We start from the raw sequence: 24,463 nt of genomic DNA, 5'->3' as shown, positions 1-24,463 counted from the left end.
TATTATAGTGTACTGCAAGGTTTTGGAGTCATCAAAATCATAATAAAGTTGGCCCAGTCTTGGTAAAGTAACGAGCACTGTACACAGAAAGATGTATATTTGACTTCACAAATGGTGTCTGGGCTAGTTTACCTTGATTTTCTTGTCTTTCTATGCTCATTACTCAGCCAGTATACATTTTCTACTAAAATTGTTTCGCAAATGACATTTATTTGAAATCTTAAACATTCAATGTAAGTTTCGTTTGATTCTGTGCGAATTTTTATTTTTGTTATTTTTTTACCAGAACTCAAATTTATCTTTAACAAGTATTTACAATTGTTGTTCTATCCCTTTAAACTTTATTTCAATCTATGTACAATACAGTCTTCGGAACATGTGATGTACTTGCAGTGTAGAACCTTAAATCTATCTAAGAAAACAATGTAAATTTACATTCTTAAACAGTTTTTTTACAGTTTTCTACATACTCTTTAAACTATTATTAAATGTACATGAAATGGCATTCTGACAATATTTTGATGTACTTGCAGTTTCGAATGATTACACTCTTAAATGTAAGTATACTAGTCTTAACAAATATTTACATTTCTTTCGTCATCCTTTTAAACCATATTTTAATCTTTATCAAATGCAGTCTCAGCAAAATGTTATGTTCTTGCAATCTAAAAGCATGAATCCATTTCAAAATCAATGTATATGTAATTTCTTTAATCATTAACAGTTTTCCATATACTCTATTGTGTTAGCAAAGAAAATAATACTAAGCTGGAAGAATTGTTGAATGTACTTTAATCTTTAGCCTATGTTAGGTTCATTCAATCATTGAGTTATTAATGTACAAATGTATTACTATTGTGGAAATAAAAACCTCGCCTGAGGATAAGAGAAAAAAAATACTCTATTCACTACAATTCAATGTACTTAAATGACATTCTGATAATTATTTCATGTACGCCAAATATAGAATTCCAATGTTCTTTAAAATGTACAGTATAATAGTCTTAACAAATATTAACAATTCTTCCTCTATCCCTTTAAACGATATTTCAATCTATATAAAATGCAGTCTTAGCAGTGTAGAACCTTCAATCGACGGCACAGTATTGAATTATCACAATCAGTAACGTATAATAGTCTTAACAAATATTAACCATTCTTCCTCTATCCCTTTAAACTTTAATTTAATGAACATAAAATGACAGTCCGACAAGAATTAGATTTACTTGCAGTTTTGAATTATAACATTCATCAACTGTAAAATTAAACAGTTCTAACAAATCTTCAAAATTCTTCCTCCATCCGTTGAAACTATATTTCAATATATAAACAATACGAACTGAACATAACTTGATGTTCTTGCAGTCTAAAAGCATAAATCCAGTTAAAAAGCAAAGCATACGTAACTTCTTATGTTATTTACAGTTTTTCACATTTTTCTGTACACTACATTTCAGTGTACATTGAATGACATTCTGATAATAATTTCATGAACGTGCAGTATTGAATTAACACATTATTTCAAATGTAAAATATAATAGTCTTTAAACATCTTTACTTTTATCCATCCATCCTTTTGAACTATATTTCAATATATAACATGCAGTCTTAACAAAATTTGATCAACAGGCAGTGTATAATCTCAAATCTATGTAAGAAAGCAAAATATATGTAAATTCTGATATAGATAAATACCCTCACAATGTCGCATAATAACTTTTGTACAGACTGCATTATTTATGTTTCATCTTCACCATTGCGATTTGCCTCCTGCTTTGAATGCCCTTTTAAGCAAACCAAAGATGGAATTGCAGTTATGATTATAAAGTAATATTGCTTTCAGATATTTGATTAGAGTTATGGACTACGGTAGCAATAAAACAAAATTGTTGCCGATTTGAAGAGGAGATGTTAGACCATTGATAAAAAATTCCTGATATGAGTGAATGGATAGTTATGACCAATTAAATATTTTGATCATTTGATCAATAATATTTGATGTGATATTACAACAAAGTGTTTTATCCCAATTTGTCTGATTTTGTATACACAAGTGAATGGCGTGTTGCCAGATTCTTAGTAGTATTTTGTTTGTGAATAATTAACAATGTAACCAAAACCACACATAATTGGGTATTATGTTTATTTTGGCAACTCCCCTTTAGATGCTATGATAATAATGAAGATGATAATAATAATATCATTACTACTACCGATGGTGATAATAACAATACCAATAAAAATGATGATGATGATGATGATGATGATGATGATGATGATAATGATAATATTAATAATAATATTGATAATTATAAGGAGAAGAAGTTGAAGCAAGAGAAGAGGAACAAGAATAAGAAAAGAAGAAAAAAAGAAGTACAAGATGAAGACAAAAATGATGATGCAAATGAAGAAGGTACAGCCAAGTTCTTCTAAAATTCACTAAAGTCAAGTGTTCAAGCAACTTTACCACGACACATCTTATCCAGCTTATCCTGTATAACCTGCATTTGCATTTTAAGTTGCTCGTTACTGCTGATTGCTTCCTGATGTAGTGTATCAGCTTTAAGGGTATTGGCATTGATTTTATTCATCAGGGCATCAATCTTCATATCGGTTGTCTTCCTGTACGGAATACGCCCCTCCTGAAATGTAATAATGAATATTATATTTATCATTGGATGAAAACTACATTTAAAACAATGGAAAAGAAATTTCTATCCCTTAAGTGAGTACTTTCAAACGCTAACAGCGTTCGTCGTTGGCGTTTAGATAACTTCCACACAATTGAGTTGAATACGTTGGAGAGAATGTGGTGGCCCCCGTCCCTAGAAATAGTGTTGCCTATGTTGATTCTTATTTGTATAGGATCCCATATCTATCTCTTTGGCTTGCGGTCCTCTTTGGACAATATTTTGTACTTGTCTAACGCCACCAACGACGGTATTAGTCTGACGAAAAACGCTTTTAGCGTTAAAGTGTTTACTAATTGATCGTGTAAAGAGAAGTTTTTAACAAATACACTACCAACCAGAAGAGCTTTTTTTCAGGATACGTTATTTTGTAATAAAAACATCAAAAGCTTTGGCTTTCTCTGTTTTATCGGATCTTCTTGCCAACTTTTGAGGTGACACAACCTTTCGTAAAGACATATTCACAGGAAAAACTAAACATGATAGTACTGTTTTCCCTAATCCCCAAGAAATGCTACCAACCAATTATAACTATCCTTTTATCCAGCGAGCTAAATTTATCCCATTTTACATTAAGTATCCTCTAGCTATTCACCGTACCGGGACATGACGAGATGGTTTTTAATTTTTGGTTAAGCAATGAGGGTAGAAACACCAAGGATATTACCGTATTCCCCAGATCATCTACAATATTAACAACTAGTCTCAAGTTGTCTCTTATCTGGCGAGTTAAATTAATTCCATTTTCAATAAAGTATACACTGTAACCGGACAAAGCGTTATTGATCTATAATCTCTAGATCATAATTATTGTTTTAAAAAAGTGAGGGTACATACAAAACCAGGATATTACTATTTCCCTTGGATCCTTTAAAAATTATCACAACTATTAACAGGTTTCCTTGTATCTAACGAGTTAAATCAACCACACTTTGTATTAATAATCCACCTTCATTTACGGGTCATGTATAGCTTCATTGCTTTTCAATCATAAGATCATATTAAGTTTAGCTATAAAGGGTGCAGAACAAAACATTAAAACAATTAATTACTATTTCGTATTAAAGGGGTAAGGAACAAAAAGTAATCACTGTTTTCTCTAGATGCTCTAAAATTGTTTCTCCCTTGTCATTTAGCTTTCCTGTATCCAGGGAGTTGATTAATCAAGCTTTACATTACTAATCCACTTAGAACGTGCGTTATAGTCTATAATCACAAGATCATATCAATCTCTTTTTAAACGATGAGAGGTGCAGTACAAAAAAAAAATTGCGGTATATTTATAGATCGTAATAATAGTATATGCCATTTTTATAGCGCCCATATCCGCCAGGAATGATGCTCAAGGTGCTCCAATATTACCCTTGCTCTGCTTGGCTACCGTTTTAGGTGCTCACAGCATTGAAGTAAATGATTCCTAACGGTACTAATTTAGCACCTGGGCAGAGAGTGGTAAAAGTAGATTGGACATTCGTGTCGTGGCGGAACTCAAACCGCAAACCATGTGATCCACAGTCAGACGACGTATCCTCTATAGACCACGACACGTCTGAAGGGTTAATAACACCAGAAAATTACCGTTTTTAGATTAATTTCCAGAAATGTCTTCAAGTCATTATGTGTGTCTTCATAACCAGTGAGCATGTAGTAGACGGCTTTGAATGAGGTGACATTTTGGAAGACTGTTATCGTTCGGTGTTGGAATACACTACTCTTCAACCTCCCCAGAGACATGTCATTCTGCATGGCCATGATTCCTTCCGCCTACAAAACACATCAAATTTCAAGTTTCACGTTTATTTCCTCTCATTAAAAGATAGCAAGAAGAACATATTATATATATTACATGAGTTATAAACACCTACACATACATAAATACTTGTAATAATTACAACATAACCAACAAAGTGGGAATGGAATTAATTGCATCAGGATTGGAGGAATCTGCAGAGGCAAATGTATCGTCAAGGACTAGCTCCATGTTTAAGTTGAAATAATAATTGATAACAATTGAAGGGACAAGGGAGAAAATATTTAATTATACAAAATAAAAAGTATAGTACTACACAGCTTATGAATGCGTACATTTATTTCAGGCATGTTATAAGAAACACTTTGAATTTCATTTAAATTAGGCGTATGAAGTGTATAGAAATGAGGTCAAAATGCTAGAAATTACATATTTGTCTTCAATGGCGTAGCCGGGGTCACCCCCCCCCCCCCACACACACACACACACACACTCCCCTATGAATGGAGGAAGAGGATAAATAAAGATAAAGAATGGGTAAGGAAACGTGAAAAGGGGGTCATGCTACCTATGATAACATGATTGCCTCAAAAAGTACAGTATGCATTGATGAGGACAGCCTTGCTGTCAAGAAGGATATCATTGTTAATACATTATTATATTTCATAACCCTTGTATTCCCAATCCTAAACCTAAATGTGGCCTTATTCTCACGTATATCATCCATCACATGTTTGCGCTCCTTTCCTAAGAGGCCACATTATCATTGAATGAACACACAATTTGTAGATGAAATACACTGTTGGTCATAAAGGTGGAATAATTATTTTTTACCCCACTTTATAGAATGATTTTGACAATGATTTATTTCTTATAGATCTAGATAATAGGATACATTCTCAGATTGTATTGAATAATAATGTGCGAGTGTTTGTTTTGCGTGACTGCTAAATTATATGTGTGCAACTATGCTATTTCAGACTGGTTTGGCAGTGTACGATATTGATGTCAAACACAAAAAACAAAGAAAATTCAATAAATAATCAATAATTCATTGCATTTTCCCCCGGTATCCAACAAAAATAAATCCACTGCAGGGCCATGCATTATGATTGAAGGCATGACCACACAGAGGATTTTTTTTTCCTGTTGTGTATCGACGAAAAATACGATGAATTATTGAAAATTTATTGCATTTTCTTTGTTTTGTTTGTACTTGTGGGGGCAGCCCCGTAACCTAGCCCTCGCTGCGTACAGTCATGATTCAGTGGCTAAGCAATAGCCTCGTTACTGTGAGGCCCCAGGACCAAAACCATGTCGATTTGTTATAGTAGTGCCCTTTTGTGAGGCATTAATTATCATTATTGTCAGTTATGACTTAAGGACGTAGGTCCCCTAGTTGATTAGCATAGTTGCACACATGTGCTTGAGCAATTACGCAAAACAAACACTCGCAAAGCATTATTCAATAAAATCTGAGAATGTATACTATTATCTAGATCTATTAGGAATGAATCATTGTCAAAATCACTCCATAAATTGGGGGGAAAATAATTATTCCACCTTTATGACTAACGGTGTACTTTCTTTGTATTAGTGGACAAAGTCGACCAGTTGTTGGGGGGTATATTTAATTCAAATAGTTGTCATTTCCAAGTCATTCAATAATGTTAACGTGACTAACAAGCAGCATTACTTTTGAAAAATAAATACATCAACAGTAGGTTGACCTGTCAAGAGTTCCCCAATGTTTTTTACCACACTACTTCGTATTGAACGTTGAGGGCGATATATTAATCGTGCGTTATAAGTCGTTTTCTGCGTATTTACATGTAAATAGTTTCCGAAGTTGTGTATGGAATATAGCAATAAAAGAAACAATAGTACCTTTGCCAATTAACGTGATCAATTTAGCCTTAGAAATACAAATGTTGTTAATTATTATTATTATTAGAAAAAGAAAAGACAGCAGAGAAAACTTACCTCAATTTTCTGTTTAACAATCTTGGCCTTTTTCTGAATGACGTCAATATCATATACTGCCAAACCAGTCTGAAATGTTAAGCCAAAGAAGGATAACATTTTCAGACAAAAATCAGTCAATATGTTAATAAAGTACCCTTTTACTTCAAATGTCTTGCTCTTTCAAACATATTTTGTTTTATATACGCGAACATGCCCCACCCCCATAATCTTTCCCCCAACAAACCTATTACATACACGTAAAAACACACATGCAGATATTAAAGTAACAATGCAATTCGAATATTATTCTCCTTACCAGGAGGTTCATGACGACGATTGGCATGGAAAAGAGAAAGATGATAAAGATAACATGCGTAGTGTGAGGGTAGAAGACTACGCTTGTAAAGTCCACATCAGCAGACGGCTGGTACAAGTAATCCATGGGATGAAAGACGGTATCAAAGTCTAATTCACCGGTAAGCATGGTCACAGACTTAGCTAAGGAGTCCCCAAATGTGTGATACTGCGTCTGAGAATCGAAATAGTAAAAAGTTGATATTAAGAAGAATTCTACAATACACAAACATGGCATACACATGTTATACAAATTTATCCGACAATATGTACTATTATGCTGCTGTGACGCTAACATCCAACGCCTTTTTAATGTGAAATCAGATATTGCTGTTATTTACATCTATACGGCCTGTACACACAATTCGCCGTAATAATGCTCGTAATATCTATTTTTTGAAGACTATATAAATATGAAATCCTTTGCGGCCTAAAACTTATAACCGCAGCTTTTACCGTAGGTTCCTTCATATTTCAATTTCCTCTTAGTTCAAATTTTAATTTAGCATTGCATGCAAACTAATTGTTTTAAGCTACTTATTTTCTGTTTTTTTATTTGACCATAGCATTCATGTTTATTAATGCAACTTATTTGGTGTAAACATTGTAAATTCTGAAAAAAATTCATGCGAAATATCAAACAATATTTTGAAACTTAAACTGATATATCCTGATGTTGTTTTGAGGGAGTTGGTTGGGCGTAAAGCTTCATGTCCATCGATCGCAGCACACCAGCGTCGATATGCTGCTGAACTCTAGCAAAAAATGAAGTGGTCTAGTGAATAAGTCACCGGACTGTAGATTACAAAGCACCAGTTTCAAATGCCAGTTCTAACATTTATTTGCTGGGGGGTTACTCGCCTAATACGTTATACGGAAATGTGCCGCTCTAATGTGTTACTTGTTTTGCAAACAGTTCCTAAACATGGGGCATTATTTTGTGCTGCCAAATCCCTAAAAGTACCCCCATGTTTCAGATCTTGGTCTTGGTAGAGGCGTAGTGGATAATTCACCCGACTGCAGATCACAAGGTCCGGAGTTCAATTCCCGCCGTGGCACCAATGTCCTTTGGCAAGACGTTAATCTACATTTGCAACTCTCCACCCAGGAGATGGGTAAATGGGTACCTAATATACTTCAGCGCTTGTTACTTTGACAGCTCGGCTACAACCAGGATAATATGTGTACAGCGCCATGAGCGTCAGAGCCTGGTGGATATCGGCGGCGTCTATTTTTTTCGAACCACTAATAATAATAATAATAATAACAATAATAATAATAATCTTTCAAAGTCCACTCCAAATTGTATTAAGTTAAACCGAAAATGGAAATTCTTTTTGCCCAATTGATCGTAAGCCCTGCAGCCACTAAGCATGCAGCGCCAGATCGACGTTTCTCTATCCCTTATTGTTGAACGCCAGACAAGGTAGCAGCAACTCCAATCTGTTAACGTCTTTTGGTATTAAACATGGGGTAAGCCTACTATTTTCTTCAGGATAATATCTATCCCATAATCTCGCTGAAATGAAAGTTCTAGACTCGTTTTTTTTTTCTTCATCCAAAGTCCTCTGTGACTTCTGTCTGTGTAAGCAATAAACGAAGAATCACAACTTAGCCTATGGCACTATTAACTTCCAGGTACAACTTTCTGAAAGCAGCAGGAAAATTAAAAGCAGACTCAAATGCACACTATGCAGAATAGGGAAGTACCGCAAGCTACGTTAAGCTGCGAATTGCAATTTCGAATGCCCGCCAATCATCGTGTGTTGCCTTCAATTGTCGCTGACGAATCCGCTAGCGACCGCAGACGGCTGAAATTATCAGTCGCGTCCGTCAGCCAATTACCAGCATGTTGAACATTTTGTGGCGGCAAAAGAATTCGTTGTGAATCCATTCAGATTTCGTTGAAGACCGTAACCCTCATTTCCTTGACGTTTTAGCGCTTAGAGACTTCGGTGGTTAGTGCTTTATAAGTAACGTTTTTATTATTATTTTTTATGCCGTGTGTTTCCGTCTCTAGTCGTTCTGAGATCGTCACAATGTCGTTGGTAGTCGTTGTTAATGACCAATGGCGGCAAAACAACCGGAAATGACGTCACATCTCGAACCCTGATGACACCTTGCGACAAGTAACGAAATTGTAACGACATTGGTGCGACGATGGATTGCGAATTTCGGACGGAGGGTGGTGGATGATGGTAGTTAATGGCGGTCGTTTGCGAGTATCTGCGGCATTGCAACTGTGGTCAAAGATGTAAAACTCTTATGGCGATTTTTCTCGTTTTATGACGTCAGTTTGATTGAGTGGATGACTAGAAAGTTGTGTAAAGTGGGAACATCAAACTCGACTATTTATACGACCCGCACGCACACATAGGATTTGATTCCGGCCGCCGAGTCACGTCATCGTCGCCGCAATCCACCGCCATCCCTTGCCGCCAGTCACTCTGCTGCCAGCCATCTGACCTGGTTCCTTGTTGCCGGGATCCGTCGAGACATCGTCACTCGCCGCCCAGACAACGTCCGATTTTGGTCGCTAGACTCCGTTACCTCCGCAGCCATTCGTCCCTTGCCTTCGTGTTGTCGATGTAGGTCGTTCCACTCGTCAGCGAATCTTGGTTTTCCCCTTTTGCCGTCGCTTTGCCGCCAACATTTTGTGTTTTTCAATTCCGTCGCCTCTCGCGGGGTCTTTGCCGCTAATTTGTGAGCCAGCCTTTAGAGACGCGCCGTTAAATAGAGAAAGTGGGATGTTTTTAGATATGGGTTTAGACGCTTCAGCTGCTAACCCCCGTCCAAACCAAATCCGAGTACCAGCCCCTCACCCCCTCCAGGTCAATCTGCATTCACAACTCTCCACACAGGAGTTACATGAGTTGTTGTTTGCTCAGCATTGTGAGCGTCTGTAAAATCGCGCCTGGCTGGAATGTTACCAAAGGAGTGGAGAATGTACACATATTGCAGTGCTGGCAAGCCTACATCCGATGACCGGGGTCATAATATATCTGTGAAACGCTTAGAGACATCGTTGATGTAATAAGCGCTGAACAAACACGGAATATAAATGAAACACTTATAAAGCTCAAAATTCATTGAAATGTGTTGGTCTCTATAGCTGCTACGCATTTTCATGAGATCTATTTGCCAATGAAAGAAAAGACAATGGGTACGCGCATGAAAAAGAGGTGCGCAATATTATACAGATATTGACTGGCACGGGGTGTAATAGAACATTTTTTTTATCCCTGAAGGGAGTTATATTTTCCCAAGTGGTTATATTTCTTCGAAGCGCGCAGCGCGGAGGGAAAATATGGTCAAAAGGGAAAATATAATTCCCTTCAGGTTAAGGAGGGGGGGGGGGATCCATTAAATTTTGCCCGAATTTTCTTCCAATTTTTTTTCGAGCACAAAAGAAAAATAATAATAATGTGAGAAAGAAAAATTACGATATCAAACAATTTATTTAAACAAAATATTTTGAGGGAAAAAACAGTGGGGTAAAAAAAAAATCAATTGAAAAAAATTTCCCCAAAATAAAAGGTTGATGAAAAAAACATGGACCCTCCCCAACAACAACAAATTGCCGAAAATTTCGAAATGTTGGGTTATCTTTGAAATTGACATGCATGTAAGAAAAATATACTAATTTTCGCGGCCTGTCAATATAATAACGTTATATTGACTGGTTCGGTAATATAACAATTACAATCCACGCAAATAATGTTACGTCACGAGCTCTGGACCAATCACATCTCGGTATCTGTCTAAGCTATCTAATATAATTCACTTTTGTATGCGTTATACCGTAAAAAAAATGGGTTGTTATATTGCATGTTCGTGCATATATAATAAAATGTAAATTGTCATGTGACAGTTTCAACCAATATGATACTCGCTAACAAATACCCTGTTTTATTTGAGTTGTTGAGTGTTACGTGGCAGCTTCTTAGCCAATACGATGATCTCTAACAAAGACAATATTTGATATACCTGATTGATGATAAGGATGCAGAAAACCACAGCAAAGGTGCAAATAAAGATTCCAGCAACAAGCAAAAACTTTAACATAGTCGATATAACCTCTGTAAAACAATAAATAGAATAAAACAAAATTACACTGACTTTCCAAAGATAAACACTAAGTCAATGTTAACACACTATTTAATACCATGTAGAAATCAATCTCAGATTAAATATATTTTGTCTAAAGAATGGAGAGAAAAAATGCAATGACAATGGATTGACCCTTCAATCATTTATTCAGATAGGAGCTGCGAAAAGAAAACTTCACTCCAAGAAATATTTTAAAGGTACTATGTCCCATTTGCAGGCCAACAAAAAAGAACAGGTTAAATTCCAACGGCATTTGAAAGATAATACTAATTTAGAACTTCTCTAAACAAAAAAAAAGGGGGGCTTGACAATTTCTTTAAGTGGGAAAATAACGACTATTAGTTGTCGAATCAACTTAGGAGCTATAGAGCCAATAAGTAATAGTCTGATTTTTCAGACCATTGTACCGAATGGTCGTATGTTTTGTGCTGCGCAAAGATTCAATCAGTTTAATTTTGGCCATTACAAGAAGTGGGTTATTGATGTAGACAAATGGTCATGTACCCTTTACAGCTCATTTTATGTATGTTGTTACCAAAGATGAAAAAAGCCAGTAAGTCATCAATGGTGTCTGAAAGTGAAGTTTAGCAAGTAAACGGGTTTCCTTGCATAATTTGAATATTACGACACTGCTCAAGTTTTAAAAATATTGTGAAACTTGTTCATAAAGACCAAACAGGGGAGACAAGAAAATCGGTCTTAATAGGCAGGTGGTCTTTATGCGCAGGTCTTTATGTACAAGTAAAGTTTCAATGATAAATACCATCAAATGAATACAGAAAATGAGGCCTTTAAAGACTATTGGACCTTCTTTACAGGTTTTCGCTTACACAGGTTTCACGAGGAGGCGTGATGGCTCGGTGGTAGAGCAGTGATCTCGTAACCGATAGGTCCCGGGTTCGAAACCAGGTTGATGCGCTCGGGTCCTTTGGTAAGGCCTTCAGTCCCTTTGAGGGGACTTATCCCTAGTTTCTTAGCAGTCTGTTAAACAACAATTAACCATCAATAAGAAACTGTAATGTTAAATGTAAATGTTATTGGTACCTATAAACATGAGAATGTAGGTGCCGACGAACGGAGCAGTTTTCAAGAAAAACATGAAATTAATCCAGGCCAAGAGAACAGCATATGCACCTAGTTCCCATTGCCAGTCCTGCAATAAAAGAAAGAAACACAAATAAAGATATTTGGTTGAGCTCTTAGAATCGTTTCAGTTAAATCCATACTGTACGAGAAGCACCACCGCAAAATCCCCTCTAGCGCCATCTCACGTCAGCTGTAGCAGTATGGTCCCGTTACTCGCTACTTTCCTAGCTTTCTGTGGTTTTAAAATTAGGTATTAGATTACGCACTGTTGGAGTCTTGATCTTGAGATGGCGCCGTGGAATAAACAGTACGCTAGGGCAGAAAAGTCATCAGTTCAATAGTACTTTAAAGGAAATGACATATTTAGGCAATTGTTTACATTGAATAAGGAACATTATAGACATTTTACTATATACATATTAAAGATATAATATATTAATCAATTCAAGTAATTGTTTTTAAAGATGTGTTTCATTTCAACCATTTATCAATTTAATGAAAATAATAATGAATTGATTTAGTTTTGTTTAAGCATGGCTATTTTTTGCCTTTTCGTGTAATAGCCATTTCAAAGGTAATGCAAAGTTTTGGGAAATTTTGACAATTGAATTGATAGTAATTCTTTAAAATGTTGATATATTTGGATGACCCTGTGGATGTATTATAATCACTAGAATATTTAGCCCCTAAAACACTTCTGCTTTCGAGAAATTGAATAATCAAACATTTACCGGTGCTGCCGGTAAATTTCAAATATTTAAAATAGCGCCTAAAGCCATTCCATGATAGCTGCGACCATGACAATCTCAGAATATGCAGTTATGATACATAATTTCAAAACTGGAATAGGAAATTGGTCGATTGTAGTCTAAAAACATTGTTTTGAAGCTACAGAAATATCAGTCTTGATAGGGCGCTTTACAACATAAAGAGTTAATTATTTACAATTTTATCACTTTAGACTCGATTTCAACCGCATCAATGATTATTGAATATTGTAAAATCGCATGTTTCTAATATGTTCATTTGAACCAAAACTTTGTAATACCTTTAAAGGTTATACAAAGTTTTCGGAAATTTTGAAAAATGGGTGGATAGTGATTCTTTACAATTTTGTTATATTTTAATTCCCCTGTGGATATATTATGATCACTAGAAAATTTAGCCCCTACAACACTTCAGCTTTTGAGAAAAATTGAATATAAAAATTCACCGGTGCTCCCGGTAAATCTTGATAAATTTTAAATAGCGCCTACGGCCGCACAATGGTAGCTGCGACCATGAAAATCAAAGAATGTCTAGTTGTGGTATATTTTTTTCCAAACGGGAATAGCTAGTCGGTCGATTTTAGTCAAGAAACATTGTTTTATAGCTTAACTAATATCTTCATTTCATTTCATTAATTTCTTTATTTTTCATTTAAAAAAAAATACAATTCATAATAACCAGTACAATGTAAAATGTATACAAAACATAGTTACATTTGTAATAAAGAAATCTTAATTTATACATTTGAGGAAGACAAAAATTGAATTTTTAAATTTAACTGCATTTATATTTTGATAAAGTGAAGAGGTCCACTAAAAAACAGAGCTTGTAAATTGCGGACCCCTCAGATAATAATGAGTGTGAAAAGAGTACGGAATACATAATCAATCAAGAGAAGAATAGCGGCCAACAGAGACGTTGAATAAAACACGTAATAACTGTAAACAAGAAGACGTAACAAATTACATGACGAAGAAAGAACAGAAAAAAGCAGAAGAAAAAAAAAAGGGGAAAAGGAAAAAATGTGGGCTGCGTTTGGAGGGAAGGAAAAGAGAGAAAATGAAAATTGAAGAGATCGAGCACGAAATATAGGGAGCTATACAACATAAGAGTTTATTATTTACAATTTCATAACTTTAGACTCGATTTCAACCGCGTCAACGATCACTGAATATTGTAAGATATCACATATGCTTCCAATATTTTCATTTGAACCAAATTCATGACCCCATACCAAAACTTTGTATTGCCTTTAAACTCAATATTTCTTAGATTCTTAGATTTGATGAATGGTTGATAAGAATTAAACTGTTGTAAAAGTTCCTCATATTAATTTATATATTTTATCACTAATCTACAGATGTAGTAGTAGTATTAGTAGTAGAAGCATTGGCGGCAATCATGGGGTGGACAGGGGACATGCCCCCCCCCCTCCCTCCAAAAAAAAAAAAAAAATCCTGAAGCTCAAGTATTGCACTGTGTAAGATCAAACCCTGTGTCCCATTACTCGTGACAATCACCTTAGTCACGTTTTGTATAATGCGAGGGCAAGTCTTATTACTTGTTGAATTTTAAATAAAGTGTATTGAACTCCACCTGCAGGACCAGACGGTCTAAGAAGCTAAAAATGCAATTTGTGCATTTTGTCCTTATCCAGCCATGGATGATACATCAGTTAGCCGAGCAGGTGTAGCAAAATTGTTGAAGAAACTGAAACCACATAAAGCTACTGGGCCAGACGGCATCTCTGCTAGACTCCTCAAGGTGACAGCTGATCAGATTTCACCTGCCATTAGTTTGGCTGCTTTTCCTCATATACATCAATGACCTACCAGACAGTGTCAAGCACTCAACCATACGCCTTTTCGCTGATGACTGCATGCAGTGGCGTAATGAGCAAAAACGTTTGGGGGGGGGGGGGGGGGGGCTGACCAAAAAAAAATCCGAATCACCCCTCTCTAACATGCAGTCCCCGCTGAACGTTTCTCAAAGTGGGGTCTAGGGGCAAAGCCCCGGCGGGGTCAAGGGGCGGAGCCCCCGAAGCTCAAAGGGTATGGGCATCAGTGGCGGATCCAGGAATTTCTTACCGGGGGGGGGGGGGCACAAAATGGCATGGGGTGAAATATATGTAAAACGATGAAGCGACAGAACGAGACTTTAACGGCGAGGGAGTGGAGCGACCAAGCAGGGGGTGGGTCTGGGAGGGGGTTCTGGGCCCTCCCAGAGTTAGAAGCATTTGCAATTTTAGAACCAAATTAGACGCATTGTCAGGCACTTCCTGGAGTAATATGACGTAAAATTGCTTTCTCCTATACCCCTTCCAAGAGTAGGGATCTTTTGCAATTTGAGAACCACATTTGGCGCAATAATGTCCACCGGCACTTCTTTAAAAAAAAAAGAGGCCTTCTTGAATTCAAACAAGATTAAAAGTAGAGAACGGTACAACGAATCGTCTTCTTTCTCTAATAATTTAATGAAACGGCAAAGCTTCCGGGCTTCGCGCGGGAGGGGATTCGTTAGAAGACGTGAGACGTTGTATAGATTATGCTTTGATGCCGCACAATGCACAAAGACGGTGGTCCGATACTTCACCGTAGTACTTGCAAAAATTATCTCGAGTGTATAAACTGTGTCGTTATCGGGGGCGCGGCTAGATCTTTTTTCAGTGGGGGAGGGGGGAGGGTGTAGAGGCCACCGATTACCGACAAAACGAGCCACCAATTACCAACATATATAAAAATGTCAATGTCGAAATGCCTACAAATTTAACCCTATAAACCCGGGGCCAGGAACTAATTTATTTTTTCAGTTCCCCCCTCCCGTCCCCCTCCCGCGCGTAGCGCGGAAGCTTTGACACTTCATTAAATTATTAGAGAAAGAAGACGATCCGTTGTACCGTTCTCGACCCTTAATTCTTGTTTCGCCCCTCCCGCGCAAAGCGCGGAAGCTATGAGGTTTCATTTAATAATTAGAGAAAGAAGACGATTCATTGTACCAGTCCCGACTCTTAATCCTTGTCTGAATTCCGTCCCCCCCCCTCCTGGGCGAAGCGCAGAAGCTTAGACATTTCAATAAATTATTACTCTTAATCCTTGTCTGAATTCCTTTTCGCCCATCTCGCGCGAAGCGCTGAAGCTTTCACGTTTCATTAAATAATTAGAGAAAGAAGACGATTCTTTGTATCGTGTTCTCGTCTGAATTTAGTTTCCCCCTCCCCCCTCCCCCGCGAAGCGCGGAAGCCTTTGCACTTCATTAAATTATTAGAGACAGAAGACGATCCGCTGTACCGTTCTCGACTCTTAATTCTTGTTTCATTTAATAATTAGAGAAAGAAGACGATTCGTTGTTAGTCCCGACTCTTAATCCTTGTTTGAATTCAGTTCCCCCCTCCCGCGCAAAGCGCAGAAGCTCAGGCATTGCAATACATTATTACTCTTTATCCTTATCTGAATTCAATTTCGCCCATCCCGCGCGAAGCGCTGAAGCTTTCACGTTTCATTAAATAATTAGAGAAAGAAGACGATTCATTGTATCGTGTTCACGTCTGAATTTAGTTTCCCCCCTCCCGCGCGAAGCGCAGAAGCCTTTGCGCTTCATTCAATTATTAGAGAAAGAAGACGATCCGTTGTACCGTTCTCGATTCTTAATTCTTGTTTCGCTTCTCCTGCGCAAAGCGCGGAAGTTGTGACGTTTCATTTCATTATAAGAGAAAGAAGACGATCCATTGTACCGGTTTCGACTCTTAATCCTTGTCTGAATTCATCTTCGCCCATCCCGCGCAAAACGCGGAAGCTTTCAAGTTTCATTAAATTATTAGAGAAAGAAGACGATTCGTTTTATCGTGTCTTTGTCTGAATTCAGTTTTTCCCCACCCACGCGAAGCGCGGAAGCTTTGTCGTTTCATTTAATTATTACTCTTAATCCTTGTCTGAAATAATTTTCGCATTTCATTAAATCATTAGAGAAAAAAGACGATTCGTTGTACCATTCTGGACTCTTAATCCTAGTCTGAATTCAATTGCCCCCTACCCCCTCCCGCGCGAAGCGCGGAAGCTTTGCCGTTTCATTAAATTATTAGAGAAAGAAGACGATTCGTTGTACCCTTCTCTACTCTTAATCTTGTCTGAATTCAATTTCCCCCACTATATGTGCAGTGTTACATGATGTAAGTATGGAACGCTCGTTCGCAAATCTGTGCATGCTCAGCCTGAGTGGTGGGTAGCATGTTAACTTCCGGCAGTGCTTTGCACAGTTTTCAGGAAAGGATTTTTTTTTACAAGTGTTACTGTTAGTGGCCACTATAAGGCCCTTAGTGACTATAAAATATATGCTCTTCCTGGTTATTTGGGAATGGGTCAGTTTGCAAGAATTAATGGAGAAACCAGCTTTTTGTTGAAAATAATGTGATATCACTAATGCTATGGTCACATTACCCAAAAGTAGACTGCTCGGCGGCCGAGCGGCGAGTTTTTAACCAATTTTGCTCGGCGGCTGCCCAGCCACCGAGCGGCTGCCGTCCAGGCACCGCTCGTTTTTAGTGCATCGCTCGGTCGCCGCTGAAGTTTTAGCGCGGAGTTAAAATTTGGGCGGCGCCTGCTCACTTTTCACTCGCCGCCCAAAATACGCTCGGTGCCTGGGCGGTCACTGCCCGGGCACCGACCTAATCGCTGGGCGATGCCTAATTCCAGCAGCGACCGAGCAGGCTACTGATCGGTCGGTCGCTGCTCTGATTTGTGACCATAGCTTAACATAATATACATCACTTGTGAAAATAAGTCATGGTTCAATTTATTTGGGGGGGGGGGGGGGCTGGCGCCCCCCCCCCCCTCCCACCAGTACGCCAGTGACTGCATGCTATATAGACGCATTAGATTAGTCCAAGATTGTACAAAGCTTCAGGAAGATCTTGACAGGCTGCAGGAATGGGAGAGAAAGTGGTTGATGGAATTCCACCCTTCCAAGTGCCAGACTCTGAGAGTCATCAACACGAGGAAACAAATCCTAGGCCTGAATAACATCCACGGGCACGACCTAGAATTAGTGAGTTCCGCCAAGTATCTTGGAATCAACATCGATCAGAAGCTCAACTTCAATAGTCATGTTGATACTTCAGTCAAGAAGGCTAATTCTGTGACCGGCTTATTGCGACGGAACTTAATTTAAACACTGTAGACGGCGGATCAAGCAGGCCACATACTTTACATACGTCCGACCAGTGGTGGAATATGCTGCAACAGCATGGGAACCCCACACACAGCGGAATGTCAACAAGATTGAAATGGTCCAACGAAGGTGTGCTCGCTACGTCACCGGTGACTTTAATCAAACCTCCAGTGTAACGGCTATGCTTGAAAACCTGAATTGGCCATTGCTACTCACCAGACGCCTTCACAGCCGCCTTGTCATGCTGTATCGCATCCGTTTCAACCTTGTCGACGTTACCTGGCAGTCCTTTCTCACTGAACTGACATCAATAACAATAGGACATGGATCTCGTTTTAGGACATTCAACTGCAGTAGTCAGACCTATACTTCTTCCTTCTTCCCAAGAACCTGCAAGGACTGGAACAACCTTCCACAGGACCCAGCCCAATACCCCTCTCTTGATGCCTTCAAGGTCTTCTTGAGTGGGATGCAGATGTAATGTCTACAAGACCGGGAATGTTTTTACGTACACATGTATATATGCACCTGCACAACAAGAACAACAAGTTAAAATGTGGAAAAGCAGGATATGTGAAAGTCTCCACATATACACACAAAACCAGTGCGATTATCTTCATCACCATGAAGCGGCACTTAACTGGAAGAAGAACAGCAGGCTTGCAACAACACGTCTATTCTATTAATACGGCGTACTCGGACCGGTTTGACCCGTACCGTAGGTAGAGCTTTCCAAGAAGGCAGATTTTCAAACGACAATATCTCCTTGATTTTATCACTATTTTGCGCTCTGTTTTTTGCAATAACATAGTAAATATCTAGAGTTACTTGATATTTAAGAATTTTCATTATACGAATCCTATAAATAATCCAATGTCCACGTTAAAAACTTTTTTTTTTTACAAAGATAAAAACTTTGAAAACAGCTCGAATTTTGACACATAGTTTTATTTTTGAGCTCAAATGAAAGTCTAACGTTTAGAATGCAATGTATTCCTCTTTCCGAAAATAAAAACATGGGGTGTTAATGTTTTAATATGGGTCAGGATCCAGCAAAATCTAACCCAACTACAATGTCAAAAACTAACGGCAGGCGCGCAAAAGCACGTCTATTTAATTAATACGGCGTACTCGGACCGGTTTAACCCGTACCGTACAGCTCTCCGAGAAGGCACATTTTCAAACGACGGTATCTCCTTCATATTATCACCTTTTTTGCAATATCATAGTAAATAAATGGAGTTACTTAATATTTAAGTATATTTATTAAACGAATCCTGTAAATATTTCAGTTTCCACGTTAAAATTTTATTTTTTACAAAGATAACAACTTTGAAAACAACTCGATTTTTGACACATAGTTTTATTTTTGGGCCCAAATAAAATTGGTGTCCAAAGTTGCGCAACACTATTGGCTTTCCCTTGCACATACAATTTATTTAATCCATGTTTAATATGGGTCAGGATCCAGCAAAGTTTGAGGGCATGCAAAATCTTTGCATAACTTTGCACAAACACATCATATTTGGTGAGAAAATCAACGAAATGATACATTGATTATTGCTCTTCAAACTTATCATGACATGTGTCGGCAAGAATCCTAGTTGGTGTTTCAGGCCAGCGGTAATACATGACGTGCATATTCAACTATTACACAACAACAAGACTTTCTACTATAAAACGCTACAGGGCCTTATGAATGAAATCCCCTCTACAATGCAGGGCCGATGTCAGCCTGCGGTTAGGCTGTTTAACTTGTTTATTTTTATAGTTCAGTCGTGATTTTCCGCGTGATTTAAACTGATTCAGAACATTGCATTACACACCAATACTTATAAGGTAGATGATCAACCTTTTCTGATCGATTCCACAACGTTTCTTTCACAATGCAATCGCATGACCAGAACTGGTCTATAGCTTTAAACACTGTCTACCACAAATTCCGAGATTTCAAGTATAAAAGAAAACAAAACAAAACAAAGCGGGGAAACATATTTATTAGTATATTTCTTATGTTAAAGGTAATACAAAGTTTTGGGAAATTTTGAAAATTGGTTGGATAGAGAATCTTTACAATTTTGTTATATTTGGATGCCCCTGTGGATGTATTATAAGCACTACAAAAATTAGCCCCTAAAACACTTCTGTTTTCGAAAAAAATTGAATATAGAAATTTACCGGTGCTCCCGCTAAATTTTGATAAATTTCAAATAGCGCCTATGGCCGTACAATGGTAGCTGCGACCATGAAAATCTCAGAATATGTAGTTGTGATATATAATTACCAATCGGGAATAGCTAATCGGTCGATTTAAGTCAAGAGACATTTTTCATAGCTAAATTAATATCTTGACCTATACATCATAAAGAGTTTATTATTTATAACTTCATAACTTCAGACTCGATTTCAACCGCGACAACGATCAACGAATATTGTAGGAACGCATATGCTTCCAATATTTTAATTTGAACCGAATTCATGACCCCATACCAAAACTTTGTAATACCTTTAATGCTAATTGTAATGCTTTGCAAAAACTTCATTTCAAATTTTTGTTAAGCCAATAATGATGCTTTTGTGATTATGTAATTTTGATTTGTGTTATAGTATCTTTCAATATAAACCATGTATACCTAATAAATCCTCTGATGAGGCAAAGAAACAAAAGAATAAAACATGAATATCGCCGAATTTTAACATTTCGACTTACTAATCAGCAGATATGACGTACTCTATCTCTCTATTTCAAGTGAATATGAGGTAGACTGAGCATTTTGTACACATTTAATTAATGATAGGCCTAAATGAAATGTTATCATATACTAACCGGTACTGGTTCATCGAATTTTGCCTTGTACATTATTGTGAGATTTGTTAGAGTCATCATAATATTCAATATCTAGATGATAACTTAGTACTCACTTACGTCTATTTCATTTATGCTTAATATAATACTGTATAAGTTTCATTTTTACAAATTACAGCCATGACATACGAGTTGCCTTTTTTGTTTTGTTTTACACAGTGTCAAAATGGTTGGACACTCAATATTTGACGAAAGTGATGAAGCACACATCTTAAATTATACCAAAACAGTGTATCAAAACGTTATGTTCGTGATAATAAATATAACAAGACAGGTACATGTAGTAACTAATGTTAAACCTAACTGTTGTTATCAAGATTCTCAATAGAATCATATCACATAATAATGGCAATAGCAGAAATGCCACCGAGTCTTTGTAATATTGACTTAAGGTATTCCCCTTTCAGGAAAAAAGATCCATTGGAATCTAGTCAATGATTCTCAGTCAAATATTACTAGAAAGTATGCACCAAATTGCGCCAAATGAGTTTTAAAATTTAATTTTCTTTCGACCACTGAGCGGGCCACGTCCCGCATCAGACACGCCCCTGTTTGCGCAAGCATATATTACTCCTTTGTGTCCGCAATAATTATAACAAAAAAGGATTGACGCCCCTGGGTAGAAGTAGAAGTAATAGAAGTAATAGTAGTAGTAGCAGTAGTATTAGTAGAAGTTGATTTAGTTTTTGTTGAAGAAGTTGTTGCAGTTATCGTTGTATAATTAGTTGTAGTATCAGTAGCAGTACTAGTAGTTGTAGTTGTAGATGTTATTGTTGTCTTTTTGTGGTGTTGTTGTTGTTATTGTTAAATTTGCTTGTTTTCTTATAATGCTTTTGATAATGATTCTATAATTATCAAAGATGAGAATGTAATACTCACGGCTTTGAAGGTAACACCATAGCCAAAATAGACATCACCAAACCCCGGTACGACGAACAGAATGATCAAGATTAGGAGAGTGAGCTCTCGGATGACACCTAGGATGACATGCATCAAGTTAGACTTTGTTTTCCTGTACATCCACTTCCTACGGAGCTGAATAAACAAAACAAAAATGAAAAGAAATTATGTTTGCGATAGTGTATTTACTTGTTTTATTATTACAGCAGTTACATAGCTTACAGTGAAAGCCCTTCTTCTGCACATCTCTTAATGAATAATTCTAGGTAGTATGCTATCATGAACATTTCCATTATAATTGTAATGACGAACATCGTCATTGCCTTGTTTTCGTTCACATTCTGCCCCATTAATATACTTATCCTTAGTATTTTCCTTATCGTCAGGAAATCGCATTCGTTTTGCACGTAGTGCTTGTTACTCCTAGTAAGGTGCTTTTATTATGTCCTTTTCCTTTCAAATTTCATAGGCATAGTCTCTAACATCTCATCAAGGTCACTACATTCTTCGATTTTCGAAATCACTCATGCATAACTGTCCAGACGCCATTTTGTCCGTTTCTGGTCCATTTTTAAGGTCTTTCTTTCTTCCTTCCTCTCTCCACTATCCTAGATCCTACAAACTTCTAAAAAATTCCTCTAGATAGTCTAAGAGATGTTCTTTCATCTGCGACGCATAAGTTGACCTTAAAAATGCCATCTTCTTACTCGAAATTTAAATCTGAAACCGACTCAGTCAAAAATCTTTAAAATTCTTGAAAAATGGACCCCTAAAAATCTAAAACTGCCATTACCTTCTCATATAAATTCCGTTTTGTATTTAAATCTTACAGTATCTTTATTTCATAATTACACATAGCCATGCTCCAATGGCTATGCAAAACATAAAAAGCGCCCTCTAAAGTTCTGGGAATTGGCTTTCTTTCTGTGGCCGTATCTCTATTGTGTCTTGGCAAACCCGTACCTTTTTTTGGATTTAGATACTTGAACATATGCCCTTTCCAGCCAAATGCAAAATTATATACCCTAACGCTGACCGACTTTGCGAAAATTTGCCCTCCAAATATGCAGTTTTCAAGAAAATTTCCAAATAACTTCAACTTGATCTAAAATGAGGATCCTTATGCGTACGTCAATGGAACTTGGCAGACACATGTATCCATATTCGTTTCAACTGTCTGCTAAGTTTAGTAAATTTTAATGACGTCAGCGCAAAGTTATCGCCAAAAATGATGAATTTACTATGCATTACGTAATAGCGCGTTTAATGCGTGTAGTACATTGCGCGCAGATGACAAAGGTGTCAAACTGACCACAATGAAGTGCCCTTTCGAATGATATCAAACACGTTATATGTAATCATATAAATATTTGAGTAAATTGCGTTTGAACAAGGGTCACTATACGAATTCTGCCGAGTTTCCGCCCGATTATAACACGTATCGGCTATGATGTAATGTTTTCAAATTACCAAATACGGCCCATAAAGAGACATAAAGAGAGAGAACAAAAAACAGTTTCCTTAAATCGGGGCTAATTCTCCGGGGGGAATTTTCCAGGGGGGGGGGGTAATTGTTCTTCGGGGGTAGTTTTTCGGGGGTGATTGCCCAGCGGGTAATTGTCCTAGAACCATTGTAAACAAAAACAAACATAACCTGGTTTGGAATTTCGCTATAAGAAATATTTACACCATTAGACGTGTTTAAAAAAACTGATTTCATTCTTCAATATTGGACATTTTTTAATTTATCTTGGTGCACTTTAACATTCTTTGTGCCAATGTTATTTCCTTTGCAACAGCCTGCCAACCATAAAAACAGTTACAAAATTTGCCGATTTTAGAAGGCCTACCAGCTTCATAAGCTTCTCAAGCCCCACTGTACAACAAACGAGACTGGCAAAGACAAAATGCATAATAAAAATAGGAAGTATTCCTGACAGGCCCGCGAGACTTATATGATCGGTGGGATGTCGGCTTTGTTGACTGTCAGGCTAAAGGGCTGTCGATCTTATGGACTTTCGATGCTATGTGCTGTTGGTCTTATGGACTGTCAGTATCGCGGGAGTTTTTTTTTTTTTGTTCGTTTGTTTATTTTATTATATATTTTAAGTATAAAAGCATAAATAAGACGCATGAATTCTTACAAATTCAATGAAATAGGTGACAGTTAGCTTCGTTTGTTTATTTTATTATATATTTTAAGTATAAAAGCATAAATAAGACGCATGAATTCTTACAAATTCAATGAAATAGGTGACAGTTAGCGCGAGAATGAGCCAGGTCCCAACTGAACCAAACAAAACCAAAGCGATCGGGTCCATGTTTTCCTTCCACTTGGCCTCTCCATCAGCCAACCACGTGTAGTTGCCCCCCGATATGTTTTCTTTAACATAGTACGGTGGAGGGATGATAAGGCTATGGACTGTCAGGAAGACTAGCAGTGTGAGTTGGAGGATGACCCGGGACCAGTATTCGAAACGAAACACTCCGTGCTTCTTGTCAAACATCAGACGAACTACAGGGTGGTCTAGTAACACGTTACTCTCATCATTTGTAATCTGAGAAAAAAAAATGCAGAATGATAATTATTGAAGAGAATCTTGGTTTTATCTTTCATTATCATTGATATGATTATTCTGTAAATATATCATAATTTTCCCACAATAACACACGCTGGTAGCTATTTTTTCTAATATTCTCCTTAATAGGGTCTGATTGCTTATTATACTCAGTTTTTTATGTTGTCAGTTTGTTCGCATTTTTTTTTAATGGGTTTTTTTTGTTTCTGCCACTCACTAATACATAGGAACA

General features: G+C 37.2%; 1 protein-coding gene across 1 annotated transcript; it reads right to left on the bottom strand.

Moving 5' to 3' along the window:
* Positions 1–447: 447 nt before the first annotated feature.
* Positions 448–21,986, bottom strand: LOC105447455 (transient receptor potential cation channel subfamily A member 1-like). The gene is made up of 7 exons (XM_030993316.1): positions 21,632–21,986; positions 11,914–12,022; positions 10,747–10,838; positions 6,722–6,934; positions 6,424–6,492; positions 4,269–4,454; positions 448–2,642 (listed from the first exon to the last, which is right to left on the bottom strand). The coding sequence occupies exons 1-7, from the start codon at positions 21,770–21,772 to the stop codon at positions 2,454–2,456; spliced, it is 999 nt and encodes a 332-aa protein (XP_030849176.1). The 5' UTR covers positions 21,773–21,986; the 3' UTR covers positions 448–2,453.
* Positions 21,987–24,463: the final 2,477 nt, after the last annotated feature.

The sequence above is a fragment of the Strongylocentrotus purpuratus genome, unplaced genomic scaffold (assembly GCF_000002235.5).
Source record: "Strongylocentrotus purpuratus isolate Spur 01 unplaced genomic scaffold, Spur_5.0 spur5_scaffold_20, whole genome shotgun sequence".
Lineage (NCBI taxonomy): Eukaryota > Metazoa > Echinodermata > Echinoidea > Camarodonta > Strongylocentrotidae > Strongylocentrotus > Strongylocentrotus purpuratus.
Note: the sequence above shows the minus strand (reverse complement) of the source record. Positions and strands in the feature narration are given on the sequence as shown.